Source organism: Neofelis nebulosa, chromosome 4 (genome assembly GCF_028018385.1).
Source record: "Neofelis nebulosa isolate mNeoNeb1 chromosome 4, mNeoNeb1.pri, whole genome shotgun sequence".
In the NCBI taxonomy this organism is placed as follows: domain Eukaryota; kingdom Metazoa; phylum Chordata; class Mammalia; order Carnivora; family Felidae; genus Neofelis; species Neofelis nebulosa.
The window spans coordinates 42829544-42847936 of NC_080785.1; the positions used below are offsets into that span (position 1 = coordinate 42829544).

Genomic DNA, 18393 nt, shown 5'->3' on the forward strand with positions numbered 1-18393 from the left:
TACTCTTCTGCTAAGCACCTCCTCGAATGCACATCTAAGTACCATATTCTGTTGAAATGCCCCAGAAACGGATTCTTCATCCACCTACTCATTCAACAAAGACCCTAAGGACACATAATAAGTGGAGCACAGGGCTGGAGGTAAAAAGATGAATGTGATACTATCAGTACAACTCCCCTCTCCACACATACCAAAAAGGTCCCACAGACTAGGGACCCAACAGCTATACCGCACATTTACATAGTATTTTGTAAACAACTGATTCCTTAAGTCCTCTGCAAGCATTTATTCGGGTAAGAGATCATAAAATATATTTTTATAATACACATAACAAAAACACATTGAATGAATACAAATTAAATGACAGGAGGTGACGGAATTTAGTGTTTATAAATGAGATCGTCAATAACTTTAACAATTCAGAGAAGAAATTCAAAGTATATTTAAAAGATGTGACCATGCTTTACAATACTTTATCATAAAATAAAGAATTGGGCTTTCAAAGGTAATGCATGACTCAATAGTTTTTCAAAAGATTTCACAATGTGCTTCTAGACACTGTCCTGCTTGGACAGGGAAAAAAAAAAAGACAAGAACTTTGGCAGGCAAAGTATTAGTCCATAGCAGCTTGGTAAAGTTTACTTTCTTTATACAAAGATTCTTCAATTTACATTTATTCTTGTTACAAGAGCAGAAAGAACTGATATGCCAAGTGGAGTCTTAGCTATATAGCAAAAATAATTATTTTTAAAAGCCTGTACTCTATGAAAATGTGCACCACACAGCATCTATAGAAACTGAGTAAATGTAAACCATGTGATTATTAACTCTTCTATAGAAAATATTTAACCCCCAAATCTCCCACAATATCCCCTATGTCCACATCTCCTGTTTAAAGGCAGCCTCAAGCTTTAAACAAATGTACATTTGCTATTTAAAAAGTTCTTGCCTCCATTACTAAAAATGTTTCTGTAAAGTCCCTTGGAAGTTTTCTCAGTACTCTACTAACAAGATATCTCATGATCAGTAAACGATCACAAACTTTAGAAAGAAGTACCAAGGCTAGAGAAAAGATGAGCAAGTCAGAGGTTTCTGTCTCCAGCCCCCGGAAGACCTTTCTACTTTGAGACCCACAGCTCCAAGACAACTCACAATTCCTTACGTTTAAAAAAATATTTTGTCATGAATAACTGAATAATTAGGTTTCTAGGAAAATGAGGCTTTTTTAAATTAAGATTTAGCAAAACTGACTATAATGAATTTTCTTCCAATCATTTATGAATGACAGAAGAGAAATCAGTTGAAATTTTACATACAAAAGATATAAATACTGCATAATATGTAGTGAATATTGGCACATACCCTCTCGTAATTAAAGCATAAAATGCAATCAGCAAATCTGATGCTTTTAAGGTACATTTATGACATAGCTCAAAAAAAACTCTAAATGGCCTAGAAACTTCCCACAGCTTAAGGCTTCCCGATAGGTTTGTAGCAAGCATCAGGTTGCCAGAGGCGAATATCAACAAGAACTTGATTGAGTTTTTGCATCCAGAGATCCCTCTCTTCCTTGGTATCTGCAGACAACCAGTTCCTACAGGAAACAAACAAAAGGTCAGGATCTTTTCCTCCATTCCATTCCTCCCTATACTCTTGCTAAGGGTGGAAGAAAGCCTAAGCAAACCAGTAAAATGAGTTACTCTTTACCGTCTTTTAACAGATACTAATCAAAAGCCCCAAACTGAGGTGCTTCTTCAATTGCAGTAAAGGAAAACTATCCCCATAGACTGGTTAACTGAATCAAAATTCACACTGATCACATTTGGTTAATGATGGAGTTTCCACACTGAAAGATCTTGTACAGGTGGTGTGGCCTGGGCAATTTGGTAGTACAGGATACCCACTGAGTGTGGGCCACTTCCTATCAAGAGCTAAGGCACCACAGGTCTTTATCTAAGGAGCCTCCCAAATTCCTCAGACATGGGATCCCCAAGAGCTGGAATCACCAGCTTGTGGACCCTCACCTGGCTCTACAGGTAATACGATTTTGTACGGTCTCCTATTATTTTTGTGTTAGTACTGTGTTAGTAGAACATGGTATTTACAATAAATCATTTAAAGATTCTAAGACTTTGTCTATCCTGACCTCTCTGTCCCTATCAGGAATCTCTTCTTTGCACCCATATTTAGCCACAAATTGAATAACCAGTTGATGAGGCAGGTGAGGGTGAGGGAGGGGAGAATTCCCTAACTCACAAACCAGATCATTCTTCTAGGAACAGCAGTTGTTAGAAGGTTTTTATACTGTATTCATTCTGCATCTTTGTAATTTCTCCCCACTGGTGCTAGAAATTGGATAAGTAGTGAGCTGATCATCTATTAGTCAACAGATAGAACACAACATTTACTAATAATGACCATTTGTTGAGCTCATTCCATGCACTTGAGACTGTGCTAAGTGTGTTTACTCATTAGTCTCTGTTGCTGCTCTGTGGAAACCTAGGCTTACATCCTGACTCAGTGTCTTATTACCAACTATTACCATGGCAAGTTACTTTACTTTGCTGGCCCTCATTCCCGATAGTTTATTCTATTAATCTCCAACCAGAAATTTGCAGAGTAGCATGAGATTGTTTTTGTAAGTCACTTGAGTTCGTTGAGAGCATTTTGGAATGGAAAGGAAGGGACATGTAAAGCCTCTTTAAATAATATTTGCCTTCTCAATTGTATACAAAATCTTCAATCTTAACCCAAAGTACATTAGCTAACTGCTGTGGCTACACTATGAGTACAATGGAAAACTTGATTATCTAAGATACAGACTGAGTGTCATGCTTTTCTTAACTATATTAATTTGGTTATTAGATTGTTCCCTTACTGATGTGTGTGTATTTTCTTTCCTCATTAAGACTGTACTCTTTTCAAAGACTAGGACCATCTCTGGTATTTCTTAAAATGGTAATGACATAGTGGGCAATCAATTGCTTACTGGACAGAAATATTTATATTTATAGCTTAATACATACTTGGTGACACAGAGAGTGTCCCTGCATTGGCTAACAAGAGTCTCTCGGTCATCTTCTCTCTGTGGTCGGACAGTAATTAATTCAAAAGTGTTGCGTCTTGCACAAAATTCTCTGTTGGCTGGTTCTATTTGATGGCTTGTACAATTGGCCAGATTTATCCTTCCTATGGGATTCTTTAAAAACAAATTAATAGAAAATAAGATCATTTACATCAATGAGCATTAAGCAGTATTTAAGTTGGTACAAACTCAAAATTAAAAAGCCATTAATTTAAAAGTTAAAATTTAATTATAATAGGTTTAGAGAAACACATCTGTTATTGTTTCTTGCTGGACATAAAACTAGAAGCCAAAACTGTCAACTGGAGCTTTTAGCCAACTTAAAAAATAAACTCTTTATTATGGAATACTTCACACAGATGCAAAATTAAAGCCATAGTATAATAAGCTCCCATTAACCAGCTTCAAGAATTAGAAACACACATTACTTTGTAATTATTTATTTCCATTTTCCAGTTTGGGGATAATAAATAATAATACTTTGGCAATAACATTAAATTCTTTAAAAATGAGACTCAATTTATCACATGAAATCCTATTATCAAATTTCAGAAACAAAATTAAAATCACTATACTCCTGTGGTGATTTTCCATTACTGTTTTATCCCAGATTTAGGTAAGTCAACTATTAATAAAAACAAAATTGAATTTAATATATTTCTAACTAAAAATGTTATTTAAAAAATGGTATGAAACGTTCTGAAAGAAAAGACAAATATGTACCTTAAGGTATTTTAAGAGTGGCCAAATCACGGGTAATGGAAAAGACATAAAACTTTTACACAAATACTAACACACACAAAAACAGGTCTCACAACAAGAACATTTTTAATGGCTTAGTCAATGTACTCAAAGGGGAATCTGGGTGGGTGTGGAGACCAGAGGGAACTTCTGTATGAAAAACTACTTGAAAGTCAGAGCTTTCACCACTAACCAGGACTATTAATATTACCTTCCGTTTCTCATCATCTGGATAAGTCCAATAAGAGATACAATTTCCTGAAAGAACACACCATCTTCGATGCCAGGCACCAAAACCACTAACATCTTCAAATATGGTCTGAAAAGTCAATGAAACACTAACTTGAGAAACTTGAGAATCAATTAAATGATAAATCTATAGGCTAAACTTCAATGTGTTGACATATTTCATACTTCAAAATCTACTTACATTATTTTTACCATCTTCTACCTTAGTAATGAAAATCACTGATTGCTCATATCCAGAAATTGACCCAGATTTTCAATATCATCAGTAAGCACGTTGAAGAACTTCTAAACATTAACCCCAAATTAATACCTCTAATTTAGACATTTTTAAAGCCTAGTGTCCCAAACCAAATGCTCCTTAAATAAGAGAAAAGTGCTCTAAGTATTGTAGAGTAGAATACCCTGCCTTATATGTTGACAAAACTATTCATAGCTTATTAAGTTAGACCCATCTTAATATAAAAGACAGGCATTTAATATTCATTCAGAAGAACAAAACAGGATTAGAAAGGAGTCATCTAGTAATTATACATGCTGATGGATTACTGTGATAAACATCAGAGACCCACGTTTACAGCCATCAAGCACATCTGACATAGCATCTCCCTGTAGTCAGGCAGCTGGCCAGCTCATGTCTTGGGCGAGTGCAAGCCTTAGAGATGCAAGCTACATTCTAAAGGGAGTGAAGCAGCCATGTTGGTTAAGGTCAGGACTCTGAAGCAGGCAACTAACAATATCTGGCTCTTTTCTATGAAAGTACTTCTATTTAAACAGTGTAAGTGAAAGCCGCTCCCTCGCCGCCCCCCCCCCCCCAGACCTCACTATTTTTTCATTGTAGTCCTAATAAGCCCTAATTAAAAGTCTTTACTTTTGATTTAAAAGAAAAAAAAATTCCTTTAGGAACTACTATTTTTTAAAGCACAAGGCAGGGTAAAATGTAACAATTCTAAAGATCAGAGATTGGCAAACTTTTTCTGTAAAGGACCAGAGAGTAAAGATGTTAGACTTTGTGGGCTATAAGGGCTCTGTCACAACTGTTCAATTCTGCCAGGGTAGTGCAAAAGTAGTCCTAGATAATATGTAAACAAATGAGCCCATGTTCCAATAAAACTATAAAAACAAGCAGTGAGCCACACTTTGCTGACCCTAGCTAACATAGATAATCCAAAAGCATATTGGTGTTTGACTTCAGAATGCATATGGCTCTTCTACCTTCACAGGGATCAACTAAGCCTCATACCAACCCTAGGATAGTGGACATATGCTCTTCTCGTTCACTGATTTGTGTGAATTTACCAATAGTTGGCTTGAGTTAGGAAAACAAGCTCTGACCATGGAGGAAAGTTACTTTGTATGAAGAAATGTTTCCATGACAGAATGAAGTCTGTTAGCTTAATTAATTAGCCCAAATTAATTAGTTTACTCTAACCATATATCCTCTTACCCCACCTTAGTTTCCTCCTCCCCAATTTATCCGCTTTCCTCCCAAGGCATGCTTTTTCTAGGCAATACTGGCTCAAAACCATCCAGGGGAAAAAGACAGGAATGTTGTTCTTTTAATCTTAAACACAAAATTAGTATAAATGACTCACCAGCTCCCTCTTACGTTTATGTTCACCTTTTACATCATAAAGGTAATAGACATGGAAAAATTTTATGGGTAAGAATAACACATTGTTACTATACCCTACTATTATCAGAGAAGAATAAAAAGAGGACAGCATTTTCATTTTTATAGTTGAGGAAAGTTCAGGCCAAGGAAATCAAATGATGGTACATAATCACAAGGCAGAACTGGAAACTTCTAGCTAATCCAGAACTTCCTCTCTTGCTGCTCCTCAGTCAAGGCAGAGCCAGATTAGCACCATTTCAGAATCACTTAGTAAGTTTCTTTGGTTTGTAGTCACCTTGCTTCTAGCTGTTCTGACATATCAGGAAGGAAAACTGAACCAAGCAACTTTAAGTTACTACCTTTATCTTATAAAGGGTAGAGGTAGTTAAAAGGCACGTTTGGCAGACTTTATTTTAGGGAGTTCTGAGCAATTTCTTACCACATATCTGTAAGCATGGATGTAGTAAGAATGGGCTATAGGATCTAAGACAGAGTAAACCTGAAGAGACCTAACACTAAACTAGCTGAGAGGTGAGCTCAAAAATTAAATAAGTCTGACATTATATGCAAATGAACTAGCTGCCATAACAGAGTCTGTCAGTTGCTAAAGGTATGCTACAGTAAAATATGAAAATATTTACACTAAAAAAGTCAGTAGGTAAATATTGCCTTCAAGTCAGAAATTTATAAAAATACTTTTCCAAGAATATCTAGTGCCACCTACTGGATTTACATCAAAAAAGCTAAAGCAGACTGATTTACAGTTATGTTGGCCACAGAGCTTTCTGCACCCTCGGATAGCAATTGCAAACTGATTTTGTGATATCCTTTGTATCATTCAAATTCTTGCTTCACAAACCCAAAGCGATCAGATTTTCTCTACTTCGTGCACAATACCCACAATCTTCTGTATATTCTACACACGTACTTTTCTCCTCTGATAATGGAAAAAGTATAGTGGACCCTTGAGCAACCCAGAGGTTAGGGCCACCAAAAATCCACATATAACCTGACACCCTACCCCCCACCAGAAGTGACTACTAATAGCCTACTCTTGACCAGAAGCCATACCGATAACATAAGCAGTCAATTCACATACATTTTGCATGTTACATGTATTATACACTGTAAGCTTACAAAAAAGCAAGTTAGAGAAAAGAAAAGGTTAAGAAAATCATCAAGGAAGAGAAAATATACATTCACAGTACTGTATGTATTTACTGAAAAAAAATCCAAGTATAAACGGACCCATGCAAGTGTTGTTCAAGGATCAGCTGTACTTCTGAATAAGCTCAAACCATGAACTGTGGCTTGGGTCTTACTTCTGCTCACTCTCATGACCTCGTTCCATGTAATACTCCATAACCCTAATGCAGGTTCCCCATTGCACCTTCAACCCCTCTGCCCTATTAGAAGCCACCCACTCGAATGTAAAGATTCTCGAGTCTCTTTGATCTTATTTAAATGCCAACCAAACTCTTCTCTCACCCTACACAGCTCTGCAGGCACCACACTCTCTTTGCCCTTTGCAGCCAAACGTTGTTTCAAAGAGCTGCAAATGCTTTCATTCCTCCCCTCCCACCCTGTTCATAACCGTCTGCAATCTAGGTTTGTGCTCTGCCTTGTAAAAGAGTCCCATGGTCTCTGCTAGGTCCTGAGCTAACTTGACCACTCCCTCTTTCAGATTCTCTCTTCCTCAGCAACCATGACATACCACCTCCCCCACTAGGCTCCTTTGCGAGCTTCTCTTCCTGGATCTGTGCTTTAAATGTGAGTGTTCCTCCCGGTTCTGCTTTGCTCAACTTCCCTGCACTTCAATCACTATCGCTCAACCAAAATTCCTCTCTTGAGCTTCAAACCCCGATCTTTGGAGGTACCTAAAATTCAAATTGTTGGAAACTTAATTCATCCCACCTTCCCACCTGGGGTGGGGACTGACTGGTAGGAAGGAACTTTCTAGGGCAATATTCTGCATCTTAATAGAAATTTGGGTTACAGAGATGTATGCATGTGTCAAAACTCAGGGATGTACACTTAATATCTGGAGGAACATGTTAATGTCTACAATATACTTTAAAATTCTTCCCCCCCAAATATATTTTCAGCAGTGGCCAGAAGGATAGCTGGAAGGATGGCTAGGTAGTAGATACATGATAAAGCAAGGATAGTAAAACATGTTAAGGGCACAATCTAGATGGTGGATATATGGGTGCTTGTTGTAAAATTCTATCAACATTGCTGTATATCTGCAATTTTCCACAATAAAATTTGGGGGGCAAAAAACACTTTCTACCCAAACATGCACACTTGCTCCTCCCCCAAGATCCCTGATCTTAGTGGCATCACTGTCACCCAACGAGTTGTACAAGGCAGGGATGAAGGTGACATCCTTGCTTCTGCTTTCCACACCCTACGTCACACAGCCAAACCACTGGGTCTGCCCTTCCTCCTGCTTCATCTCTCCTGGCGCACCTCACTGCCAGGCCCTATCACCTCTCTTGGAGTCTCCTCACTAGTCTTCTTCAGGGTCGCAAGTCTCCAACCTCCTTTCCACATGTCAGGCAAATGGCTTTTCTAAACCTTAAATTTGATGTTATTCCTCTGCTTAAAATCCTGCCAGTGAACCTCATTGGCTTCGAGATAAAGTCCAAATTCTTTCAGAGGCCCTTTAACACCTGGCCCCATCTCCCCTAACCACACTGTCCGCAATCGCTCTCCTTACTGTCCCTCCTGCCCATAGACACTCACACCCTAAGCACCGGCTGAAATACCTGCCGCTGTCTGTGTCATCCTTTTCGGTCCTGGTGAGAGAGGGAAGGGCCCTCCAGGCCATCGTACATGCTCTTCCCCTTACCTGGAGCACTTCTTCCTCCTCTTTCTCCTTGTCTAACTTACTCGGCAACTTACCAGTTACTTCTTCCAGTGGTTTCCTTAAGGCCCTGTACCCATACTTCAGACCTGGTGTCCCATCAATGACCCCCATGCACACCAAGCTCCCACTTCTTACAGTGCTGTATTGCACTTGGCAGTTTACTTGTACTTCCCCCTGCTACACTAAAAGTTTCTCAGGGAAGATTATTTCTCATGGCCTATTAGATTCCAATTCCAGCACAGTGACTGGCATATAGCAGACATGCAACAAATCTTTACTGAACCAATTTATCACTTAATCACATGGGTTTTCATTCCTATGCGAAACCAAGTCTATACTTCACAACATGAAAAAAAGGAAAACAGAGTAAGTGATGTTACTTACTAGAAAACCTCTTTCTTCAACACTTGAATTCACTTGACATTTTATTTTTAAATAAATATGACCTTCCAAGGGACATAAAAAGGGTACCTGTGAAGACAGAGGGTAAATTATTTGCAAAACAGTTTCACTGTGATTTTTTTCTTGATAAAACATGTATAAATCATGAATAAAGAATATTATGCCTTGAAAGCACAGTATTTTCTAAAATTGGAATATAAAAGAGGTGGCCAAAAGGCCACTGGTTCCTTAGCAACAAATGCTTTTGAAGAATAAATTCATTCAAGGTAGAGTTTGATAAAAACAGAACCCTAAGTCCCAAGTTAATGCAATAAGGAAAACACAGATTTAAGAAGAGAATACATGTGCTTACCCATTCTCCATCAACAGAATATACTCGACTGGTAAGTTAATATAATACATTATTACCAGCAATAAAGAATAGTGAGCTTCAGAAATGGAAAAGCTGATCCTCAAATTCATATGGAATTGTAATTATTAATTATTAATAACCAAAACAGTCTTTAAAAGGAAGAACAAAATTGGAGGAATCATACTTCCCAACTTCAAAATTTAATCCAAAGCTACAGTAATCAAGGGGCGCCTGGGTGGCTCAGTTGGTTAAGCGTCCGACTTCGGCTCAGGTCACGATCTCGCGGTCCGTGAGCTCGAGCCCCGCGTCGGGCTCTGTGCTGACTGCTCAGAGCCTGGAGCCTGTTTCAGATTCTGTGTCTCCCTCTCTCTCTGACCCTCCCCCGTTCATGCTCTGTCTCTCTCTGTCTCAAAAGTAAATAAACGTTAAAAAAAAAAAATCAAAGCTACACTAATCAAAAGACAGTGTGGTAAGGGTATAAGGAAGATATACACCAAAGGAACAGAATTGAGAGTCGAGAAATAAACCCATACAGCTATGGCCAATTGATTTTCAACAGGGGTACCAAAACCTTTCAATGAGGAAAGAGCAGTCTTGTAAACAAATGGTGCTGGGAAACTGGGTATCTACATCCAAGAGTGAAGTTGGTTCCCTACCTCATATCATATACCAAAATTATCATATACCATTACCTAAAAAGGCTCAATGACTTAAATATAACAGCTAAAACCATAAAACTCTTAGAAGAAAACATAGGAGTAAATCTTCATGATCATGGATTTGGCAATAGATTCTCAGATATGACACCAAAGCATGAGTAACAATAGCAATACCAAAATACATAAATCAGACTTTATCAATATTGAAAGCTTTTCAGAGGTTTCTCCAAAAAAAATTAAAAATAGAACTATCACATAATCAAACAGGTATTTATCTAAAAGAATAAGAAACCAATTCGACAATAAATCATATTTTTAAAAAATAGCAAGAGAATTAGAACAAAAATGAATAAATAAATAAAAATAAAAACAGATTCTCAAGGGATGCGTACACCCCCATGTTCACTGCAGCATTCTCCGCAACAGCCAAGAGGTGCACACAACCTAAACGTCCATCAACAGATGAATGGATACAGACAATATGATGCTGAATCCTTTCTCCCCACTTCTGAATATGAGAACTACTCTAGGCCACGCAGATCCTGTTCTTTTCAAAGTATGAAGTTTGTCTTCCAGGCTCTGAAATTCCCCCGCATGTGTTCTCTTCTGTGCCCTAACCCATAGCCCCATACTTTGCACAGCAGATCCTTGAGGTCAACTATCATGTCTTTTCCATGTTGGTTCCCATAGCCCACTGCCGAATTCTATTCAGGCATTTGACAAATGTTTGCTAAAAGAATACTGTTTGGCCAAGTAAGTACCCAGAGTTTTCCTATTAAGGAGGAAGGAAGGGAAAAGGGAAGAAAAAAGAAAAGAAAAGAAAAGAAAAGAAAAGAAAAGAAAAGAAAAGAAAAGAAAAGAAAAGAAAAGAAAAGAAAAGAAAAAAGAAAAAAGGAGAAAATGTAGCACACAGGTAACCCCTGGCTTTTCAAAAGTCTGCCCACTTCACTTGTACAAAAGACCTACGTTAGTACCTGTTTTTTGCTAACTGAAAGAAATCCAAAGAGGATGTTCGCTTTTATGAAAAAAGGCAAAAAGCAAAAAGAGCATTCAGCATTTGTTTTGCAGGTGGCTGTGATGGAGGCAGCATGCACCCCTAAACAGCAAGAGTGGCACCAGTTCTTTCCTGGGGACCACACTCAGTATCTCAGCATCAAGCCGCCATGGCTCTGACCTGTGTCTGTGGGAACCTGTGCTTTGTTTTGATTTATTTTGTGCACCTGTTAGCAAATGTGTCCTAGGGTATCAGAAAATCCTGAGAGAAGCTACTTTTGAGTGTAAAAAGCGTCTTTTGAGTGTAAGGTTAGTTTCCAACAATTCAGTCCTCCAACACAATAAAGATAAAGTAATGGGAGAATTCTTAGCCAAAAAGGACAGATTTCAACAGACTAATTCCATGAGATAAACCTCTAACTTTTTGAATCTAAAAGGCATCCAAAATGTAGAATCAAAACATAAGGTACCTCATGATCCTTTTTGTTATAAATTCCCTCATTTTTTTCTTTTCCGTATTGTCCGTTATAAGTTCCTCAGGCTCTCAGTGCTAATTAATAGAATCTCACGTTGAACCCAGAGAATGCTGCCGGTAAAAAGAATCTCCGAAAAATGAGAAGAAAATGTTCACCCTTTCTCTACAGCTATGAAAAGTTGACAATATTCTTGGTCAGAAGCTTGTCCTGATGAGTGAATTGAGAATATTCACAAAAGGGTCAATATTCATACCCCCTGTGGAATGTAGAAACCTGTGAAAATGTATGATCCTATTCGGTTTTCTGCTTAACAAAGGGGTCTTTGAAGATATGCTCACTTCAAAGATCATTGTTAAGAGCTATAAAATGTAACTTACAACCAGGGTGGCTGTAATTTTTCATAAAGTGGGAGATCTCTGAGAGAAAGGGGTACTGTTAATAATTATACTGGCCCAATGGGCAGACACCAGGACTAGGATAGCTTTGGGTACAGCAGAACACACCTAATCACTCCTCCTATAACCTTGAAATTCTACAATGCTAACTGGTTGTCTTACTTCACATTTGTTTGCCCCACCGCTATGTAAATTGCCATCTCTATTTCCAGTAGGGTGTAAATACCTATGAGGTTTCTTTAAGTCAAAAGATGAGCTGTGGGATGTCCTTTTCTCTTTATCCATGAAAGTGTAATAAAATCTATGACTATTTCGGATTCTCTATTCAAAGAAAAGACTTGAGAGCCTGTGACTCACGGAGATTCGTAATTTAAATTCCAGGATGCCAGACTTAACCTCAAATAAGAAGGCAATTGCTATCAGTGGTCTCCTAAATCTACAGAGCAAACAGTCTGGGATAACCTCAACAGGAATTCCATTCTGAAGGTGACCTAAGAGATAACCTTTATGACTGCTGTTGTCACGGCACCAATAAAATAAGCAAACACTCACTTTATATCGCTGGTATCTGATTGGATATGGGTCACTTGTCTATTTTCTCAAAGTCAATTAAATAGGATTATTATAGGAGTATAAAAGGTCTTCCATTTTTCTCACCAATTTAAAGAACATCTAAACTTTACTATTTTAAGTATTCTCCTACATCAACTATAAACTATTGGAACAAATATTTGCTTCCCCCTGCCACTCACAAAAGCATGTGATTGTATTTGATTCAGAAAGAGATTTTAGAGTATTAGACACAACCAAATTGAGTGATTTGATTTTGTGCCCAATCATGTGGTTGGCTATTTAAGACATAATTTCAAAGATATTAAAAGAATGAAAATATCGGCATTTTTTTTTTATTTGTAAGGGTGATATTTTGAATTAAAATGGCACCCAAAACATTTCTCAAGACCAGTCTATATTTAACATACCTCATTGAAATCTCTTTCATTTTAAAGATTAACAAAATCTCTTACACGTGTAGAAATTGGCACTTTGTAAATTTCTATATACCCACAGAATGTCTGCAATTGATATTTGCAAGGAAATTAAAAATCCTAAAAAAAAACCTGTAAAACATATGATTATACTTAGTACAATTTTAGTGTTAAACACACTTTAATTTCAAAGTCACTGAACAAAGCATCATCTACATAGCAATAATCCTATTAGCCAATTGAGACCACTTTTATAAACATCAACAGTAGCTCTTTCAATATAGGGGAGGTCAACAATACTGAATACATTTTAGTTTTAGTTATTAATTTGGTATTTTAGTACACATAAAATCAAAGTTGAAGTGACTATGGAATCTTAAAGAATTGTAACATAAAAAAAGAATATAGAAGAAAAGACCAAGTACCAAACATGCATGAAAAAAATAAGAGGACTGTCAAAGAGAGCTTTAAAGAATTATGAGAGTAAAGAAAAAGACACCCATCTGCAAGAATCTAAAGAAAGAATAATGTACATCGTGTCCTTAATTATTTAAAATAACCAAGAATACATGAGAGTGGTTAGTGAAATGAATACATTTGAGCCAAAAATTAAGGATTGATTTTTTAAGCTCATTAGTTTCAAGCAAAGAAAATATGGCAACCTTTTCCTGGAACATATAGCCCAGTAGCTCTCGCTCTTTTACATCATAATTTATCTAAAACACACAAAATAAAAGACCCAAGATCACTCAATTTGTTAAACTACCTGAATTACTAAATAAAAAGTTATATAAAGTTTTAAAAGTTGACATGTTAAGATAAAATACATATGCATTAACAACAATCAAAATTTCAAAGGTAGTCTGTTTTATGTCTATCAACTAAAAGAAAAATGTTTCATAGAATTTTAAAGTTGGATTGTTTTAATCTAACCTAATATTCTCCGCTGGGAAAACAAGATCCTGGAGAAATGAGTTGACTTTGCTCCATGTTAAAAAGGAAATTACTAGCAGGGCCAACATGAGGAACCAGGCCTCCTAATTTTTATATTTCCTCACTTCCATATTCTGACTAGGAAAATCTCTTAAAATATTTAAAAATACCTCTGTATTATACCCAAAGACCAGAGTTTGCCACTAGTTCTCCCACTCTTTAAAATGGTCTTGTTGGGGTGCCTGGGTGGCTCAGTTGGTTAAGCGGCCGACTTCAGCTCAGGTCACGATCTCGCGATCCGTGAGTTCGAGCCCCGCGTCAGGCTCTGGGCTGATGGCTCAGAGCCTGGAGCCTGCTTCGGATTCTGTGTCTCCCTCTCTCTCTGCCCCTCCCCCGTTCATGTTCTGTCTCTCTCTGTCTCAAAAATAAATAAAACGTTAAAAAAAATTTTTTTTTAAATAAATAAATAAAATGGTCTTGTTGGCTATTTTAAAAGTTTAGTCATATTGGGGCGCCTGGGTGGCGCAGTCGGTTAAGCGTCCGACTTCAGCCAGGTCACGATCTCGCGGTCTGTGAGTTCGAGCCCCGCGTCAGGCTCTGGGCTGATGGCTCGGAGCCTGGAGCCTGTTTCCAATTCTGTGTGTCTCCCTCTCTCTCTGCCCCTTCCCCGTTCATGCTCTGTCTCTCTCTGTCCCAAAAATAAATAAAAAACGTTGAAAAAAAAAAAATTAAAGTTTAGTCATATCACCTTATGGTGAAAAAGCACTCAATAGTGACAGATGCAGATCTGAATGATGAAGCTTTTAATTTGGGGAGGAAAGTATGGGAAAGAAATCCCTTAGATTCATGAGTACTTTTCTAAGAAATTAACCTATCTTTCCCTATCTTGTCAAAACTAAATCTATAAAATAGTATTCATTTCAAAATACTGGTTCAAATGGGCAAGTTATTATGGTTAAAACTGTAAGCTTAACATGCAAGAAGTAATACATACTTGTGTGGTCAGAAGTAACATTTAGAATAAATCACTATACACTACTTTGAAGATTTAACTATTAAGAGATGAGAGAGAAATACTTCCAACATCAAGAATGTAGGTTTAAAATACTTGAAAGTGTTGGGGCATTTCTACTGACCTAATTTGTCTAAAAGTAAATAAATAAATACATTTGGATTACCTTGTCCAGAGCAAATTTAGTGTTTCCTACTGAAGATAATGACAGTATGTAAGACCCAACAAGGGCAAAGTTGCTGGTACGCACAGCATGGAGACCACCTGGACTGGCCATGACTGGAGAGAAAGGAAATGAAGGTGAGTCCAGAGTGATTTTTGCAAGTATAAGTAACAATTCTTCACCTCACCCCAAAAGAATTAAATTAAGTCACCACAGAGAAAACTGCCATTTTCCTCCATTTTTAAAAAATGAAAAAAAACTGTTAAGTACTTTACATTAACTTAGGTGAGGCAATATAGACATTCCTTATCATTCCTTTGGGATGGCTGTATGTTTAAGACACAGAACTTAAAAATGTGCACATAAAACAATTTTCCTACAAACAAAAACAACAATAAAAAAAGCAATCTTCCTAAAAGAGATGTGAAAAGACTTCATTGCTCTAGTCTAGGATGATATAATTAGCAGCAGAGACTATATCTGCAGTTTTTCTTAGTTACCCTCTTGTGCCAAGAAGAGACCAGAAGCCCAAAGGAAGGACTAAAACCAGCTCCATCCTAATCCCCTTTGGAAAACTCAGGCCTAAAGCCATTCTAGAGAATGCCTTTCACAACTTCCTGGGAACTAGAAAGATGCTTTTCTGACATGATACAACGCCAGTCATGATCAGCAAAGTTAAATGAGGTCAAGTCCACAGTGTGGAAAGCACAAAACCAATCTACAGAACAACAGAAGTTGGGGTGAAGAGTGATGCCACTGGCTGCAGCTATGGCCAGGTGACTTGCTATCATACGGTACTGCCTGCTAGAGCCTATATAACGTGATGCCTGGCGGCCCATGGTGACATCTGACAGCATGCTATTCTGCCCAGCAATCTTATGTGTTACCAGAAACCACACCGAAAATATTATTCAAAGGAGACTAAGGTGCACGCTCATCAGGACGCCTGTGTGCATAAAGCACGTGTGTGGTTGCTTAGCTCATTTACTGACTCTAGTGTTGGAAATAGTTCAAGATCCACTCACCTGAAGAATGAAGGCTGCTCTTCTAAAACAAAAGTGGTGTAAAGAAGAAACACAAGTTATTTCCTTTATTCGATACAAAGATTTAGATATTAAACAGTAAACTCTCTAATACTGCAAAAGCTACATTTCAGAAAATATTATTTTTTCCTCTTTAAATAATCAGATGTTTCCCCCCAGTATATTTTAAAGATTTCCACAGTGCTAAGAGTTTAGAAACGGTTAACCAATTTACAATCGTGTGGGTAAAATGAAAATTTCTCAAGGGAGCTAAATTTTTTAAGATTTACTTACTGTGGTTATAGATGTGAGAAGTCGCTTTGGAGTAATAGCCTAGAAGAAAAGGTAACAGTGTATTTACTGCTAAACATTATGATTCAGAGCTTAAAACTAACCAACCTTGAGATACTCCCACATAGAAAATAATTCTTAAATGTGAATACATTTATACTTGAGTCCTCTATTAAGGCTTTCTCCATACTGTCATTCCTGTTTTCGCTGGAGCTAAAGTAAAATTCTTCTAAGTGATGTTAGAAAAAGCACTAAAGACCAAAGACTGGGAAGGCTAAATACCACCCTACAAGTTCTCACGGCTTATGCCCGCACAAGTACTGGTGAACCGAGAACATGGTGAGGCAAGAGCTCAGAGGAAAGGCTTGAGAAACATTTAAACAGGTTATAAAAGCTGGTTGTCAAATAAATGTAGAGAAATTAAAAACTGATATATGTATTATCTCTGATGATGATCCCTTTCCTGGGTTTTTCCTTCTCACCTTGGACTTGTGTGCCTTTTTCTTCTTATCAGGGCCTGAGAGTTCTTTCTTTTGTACCTACACACAAACCCAAAGCATAATTAAAGATCTAATATGTCTAAGAATAACATAATATTGGTTATTTTACAAAGCTTTCACTGCTTACCAAGCTGTAAACTTCAATATTTATTTCAAAGTCATTGGATACATCTTGCCTGGGAAGATAAATCGTTAAATAAAACTGTAAGGAAAACACACACTTATGCCATTAAAAATGATGCCACTAATATTGTTACATGATCCTGAGAGTAAAGGAATTCACAGTGTTTTTAACTACAGGCAGTAGTTACAAACCATTAAAGAACATAAAAATTGGTAAGAAAAGTCTACTTTTACTATAATACAAGTCAAATATTTTCTTCAGTATTTTACAATTCAACGTCTTTAATAAACAATTTTTTTCTAGCTGGATTTTGACTCTGTATTTTCAAAATTAATTTGTGACACTAAATACATCTTTTCACCGAGTTGGAATATTAAGTACATTATAAGATTTAAAGCACATAAATAAAATATTAAGGTCTAGATCTTATACATATGTTTATATTTACTTATTATTTTTTTTTATTTTTGAGAGAGAGAGAGAGAGAGAGAGTGGAGGAGGGGCAGAGGGAGGGAGACACAGAATCCAAAGCAGGCTCTAAGATTCAAGCTGTCTGCATACAGCCCAGCATGGGGCCCGAACTCGTGAACTGTGAGATCATGACCTGTGCTCAAGTCAGATGCTCAGCTGACTGAGCCACCCAGGTGCCCCTGTATGTATTAATTTATATAATATATAATATTATGCATGTATTTATGTTTTATGTATATGTCAAAACATTAAATACATATATTCACATGGACGAAATGTGCTACACAATGGAAAGAAATATCAGAAACATGTAAAAGATTTAAACCAACAAATTGAAACAGTTATTTGTCCACATGAGAATGAACATACTGTATTTCAAAGACTATACATTCCATCTGTACTAACTCCATTAAAAGAAAATGTGTTTGACCCAGCAAAAGCATAATTTACTTACAGAGTAAACGTAGTAGGGAATGTCAGAGCATCACCATTAAGAGAATTTGAAGTACATGCTAATGGTGTGGCTACCATATTTTCAGCTCCTGCTTTTAGTATAATTAAGAAATAGTAATTTGCTGCATCTGCAAAAGGTAATCACATTACATAATAAGCACAAGCAAAATCAGATTTAGCTAATCAGCATTCTGGAAAACCAAAGGAATAAAGTAATACTGTGACTAATTTATATAATGTATGTAAAAATTACTAAAATCAACTTTCTAGACACAAAAAGCTAAGTAAGACATATAAGCAGTCATAATCATCATCAATAAACATCAGGCAAGATCTCTTCCTATTATTTATGTGAACTGAAATAATGCCACTCCATAATCCCTCAATTTCTGCTGACTTAGTATTTTACCTATTGACTAATTCTTTAGCTGACAGTATATTCCTCAAAAAGAAAATTAGGGTTTATTATTTCAAAAATAAAATACTACCTTTCTGTGAAAGTTACTTAGAGATAAATTCTAATAAAAACATAAACTGTTCCTTCACTGTCATTGAATACCCACATATTCAAGGTACATACTATGTTACCAATAGATTTCTTC

The 18393-nt window shown here is 36.9% G+C and overlaps 1 protein-coding gene across 1 annotated transcript in view; it reads right to left on the minus strand.

The window, feature by feature from the left end:
- Positions 1-262: 262 nt before the first annotated feature.
- The window catches only part of ANLN (anillin, actin binding protein), a 48707-nt gene continuing 30576 nt past the window's right edge, over positions 263-18393 (minus strand). Inside the window, 10 exon segments of the mRNA XM_058724603.1 lie at positions 263-1594; positions 3027-3199; positions 4038-4145; positions 8944-9030; positions 14934-15046; positions 15956-15977; positions 16247-16285; positions 16726-16782; positions 16871-16919; positions 17793-17919. Of these exon segments, the coding sequence (XP_058580586.1) occupies positions 1471-1594; positions 3027-3199; positions 4038-4145; positions 8944-9030; positions 14934-15046; positions 15956-15977; positions 16247-16285; positions 16726-16782; positions 16871-16919; positions 17793-17919 (899 nt within the window). The 3' untranslated portion in view covers positions 263-1470.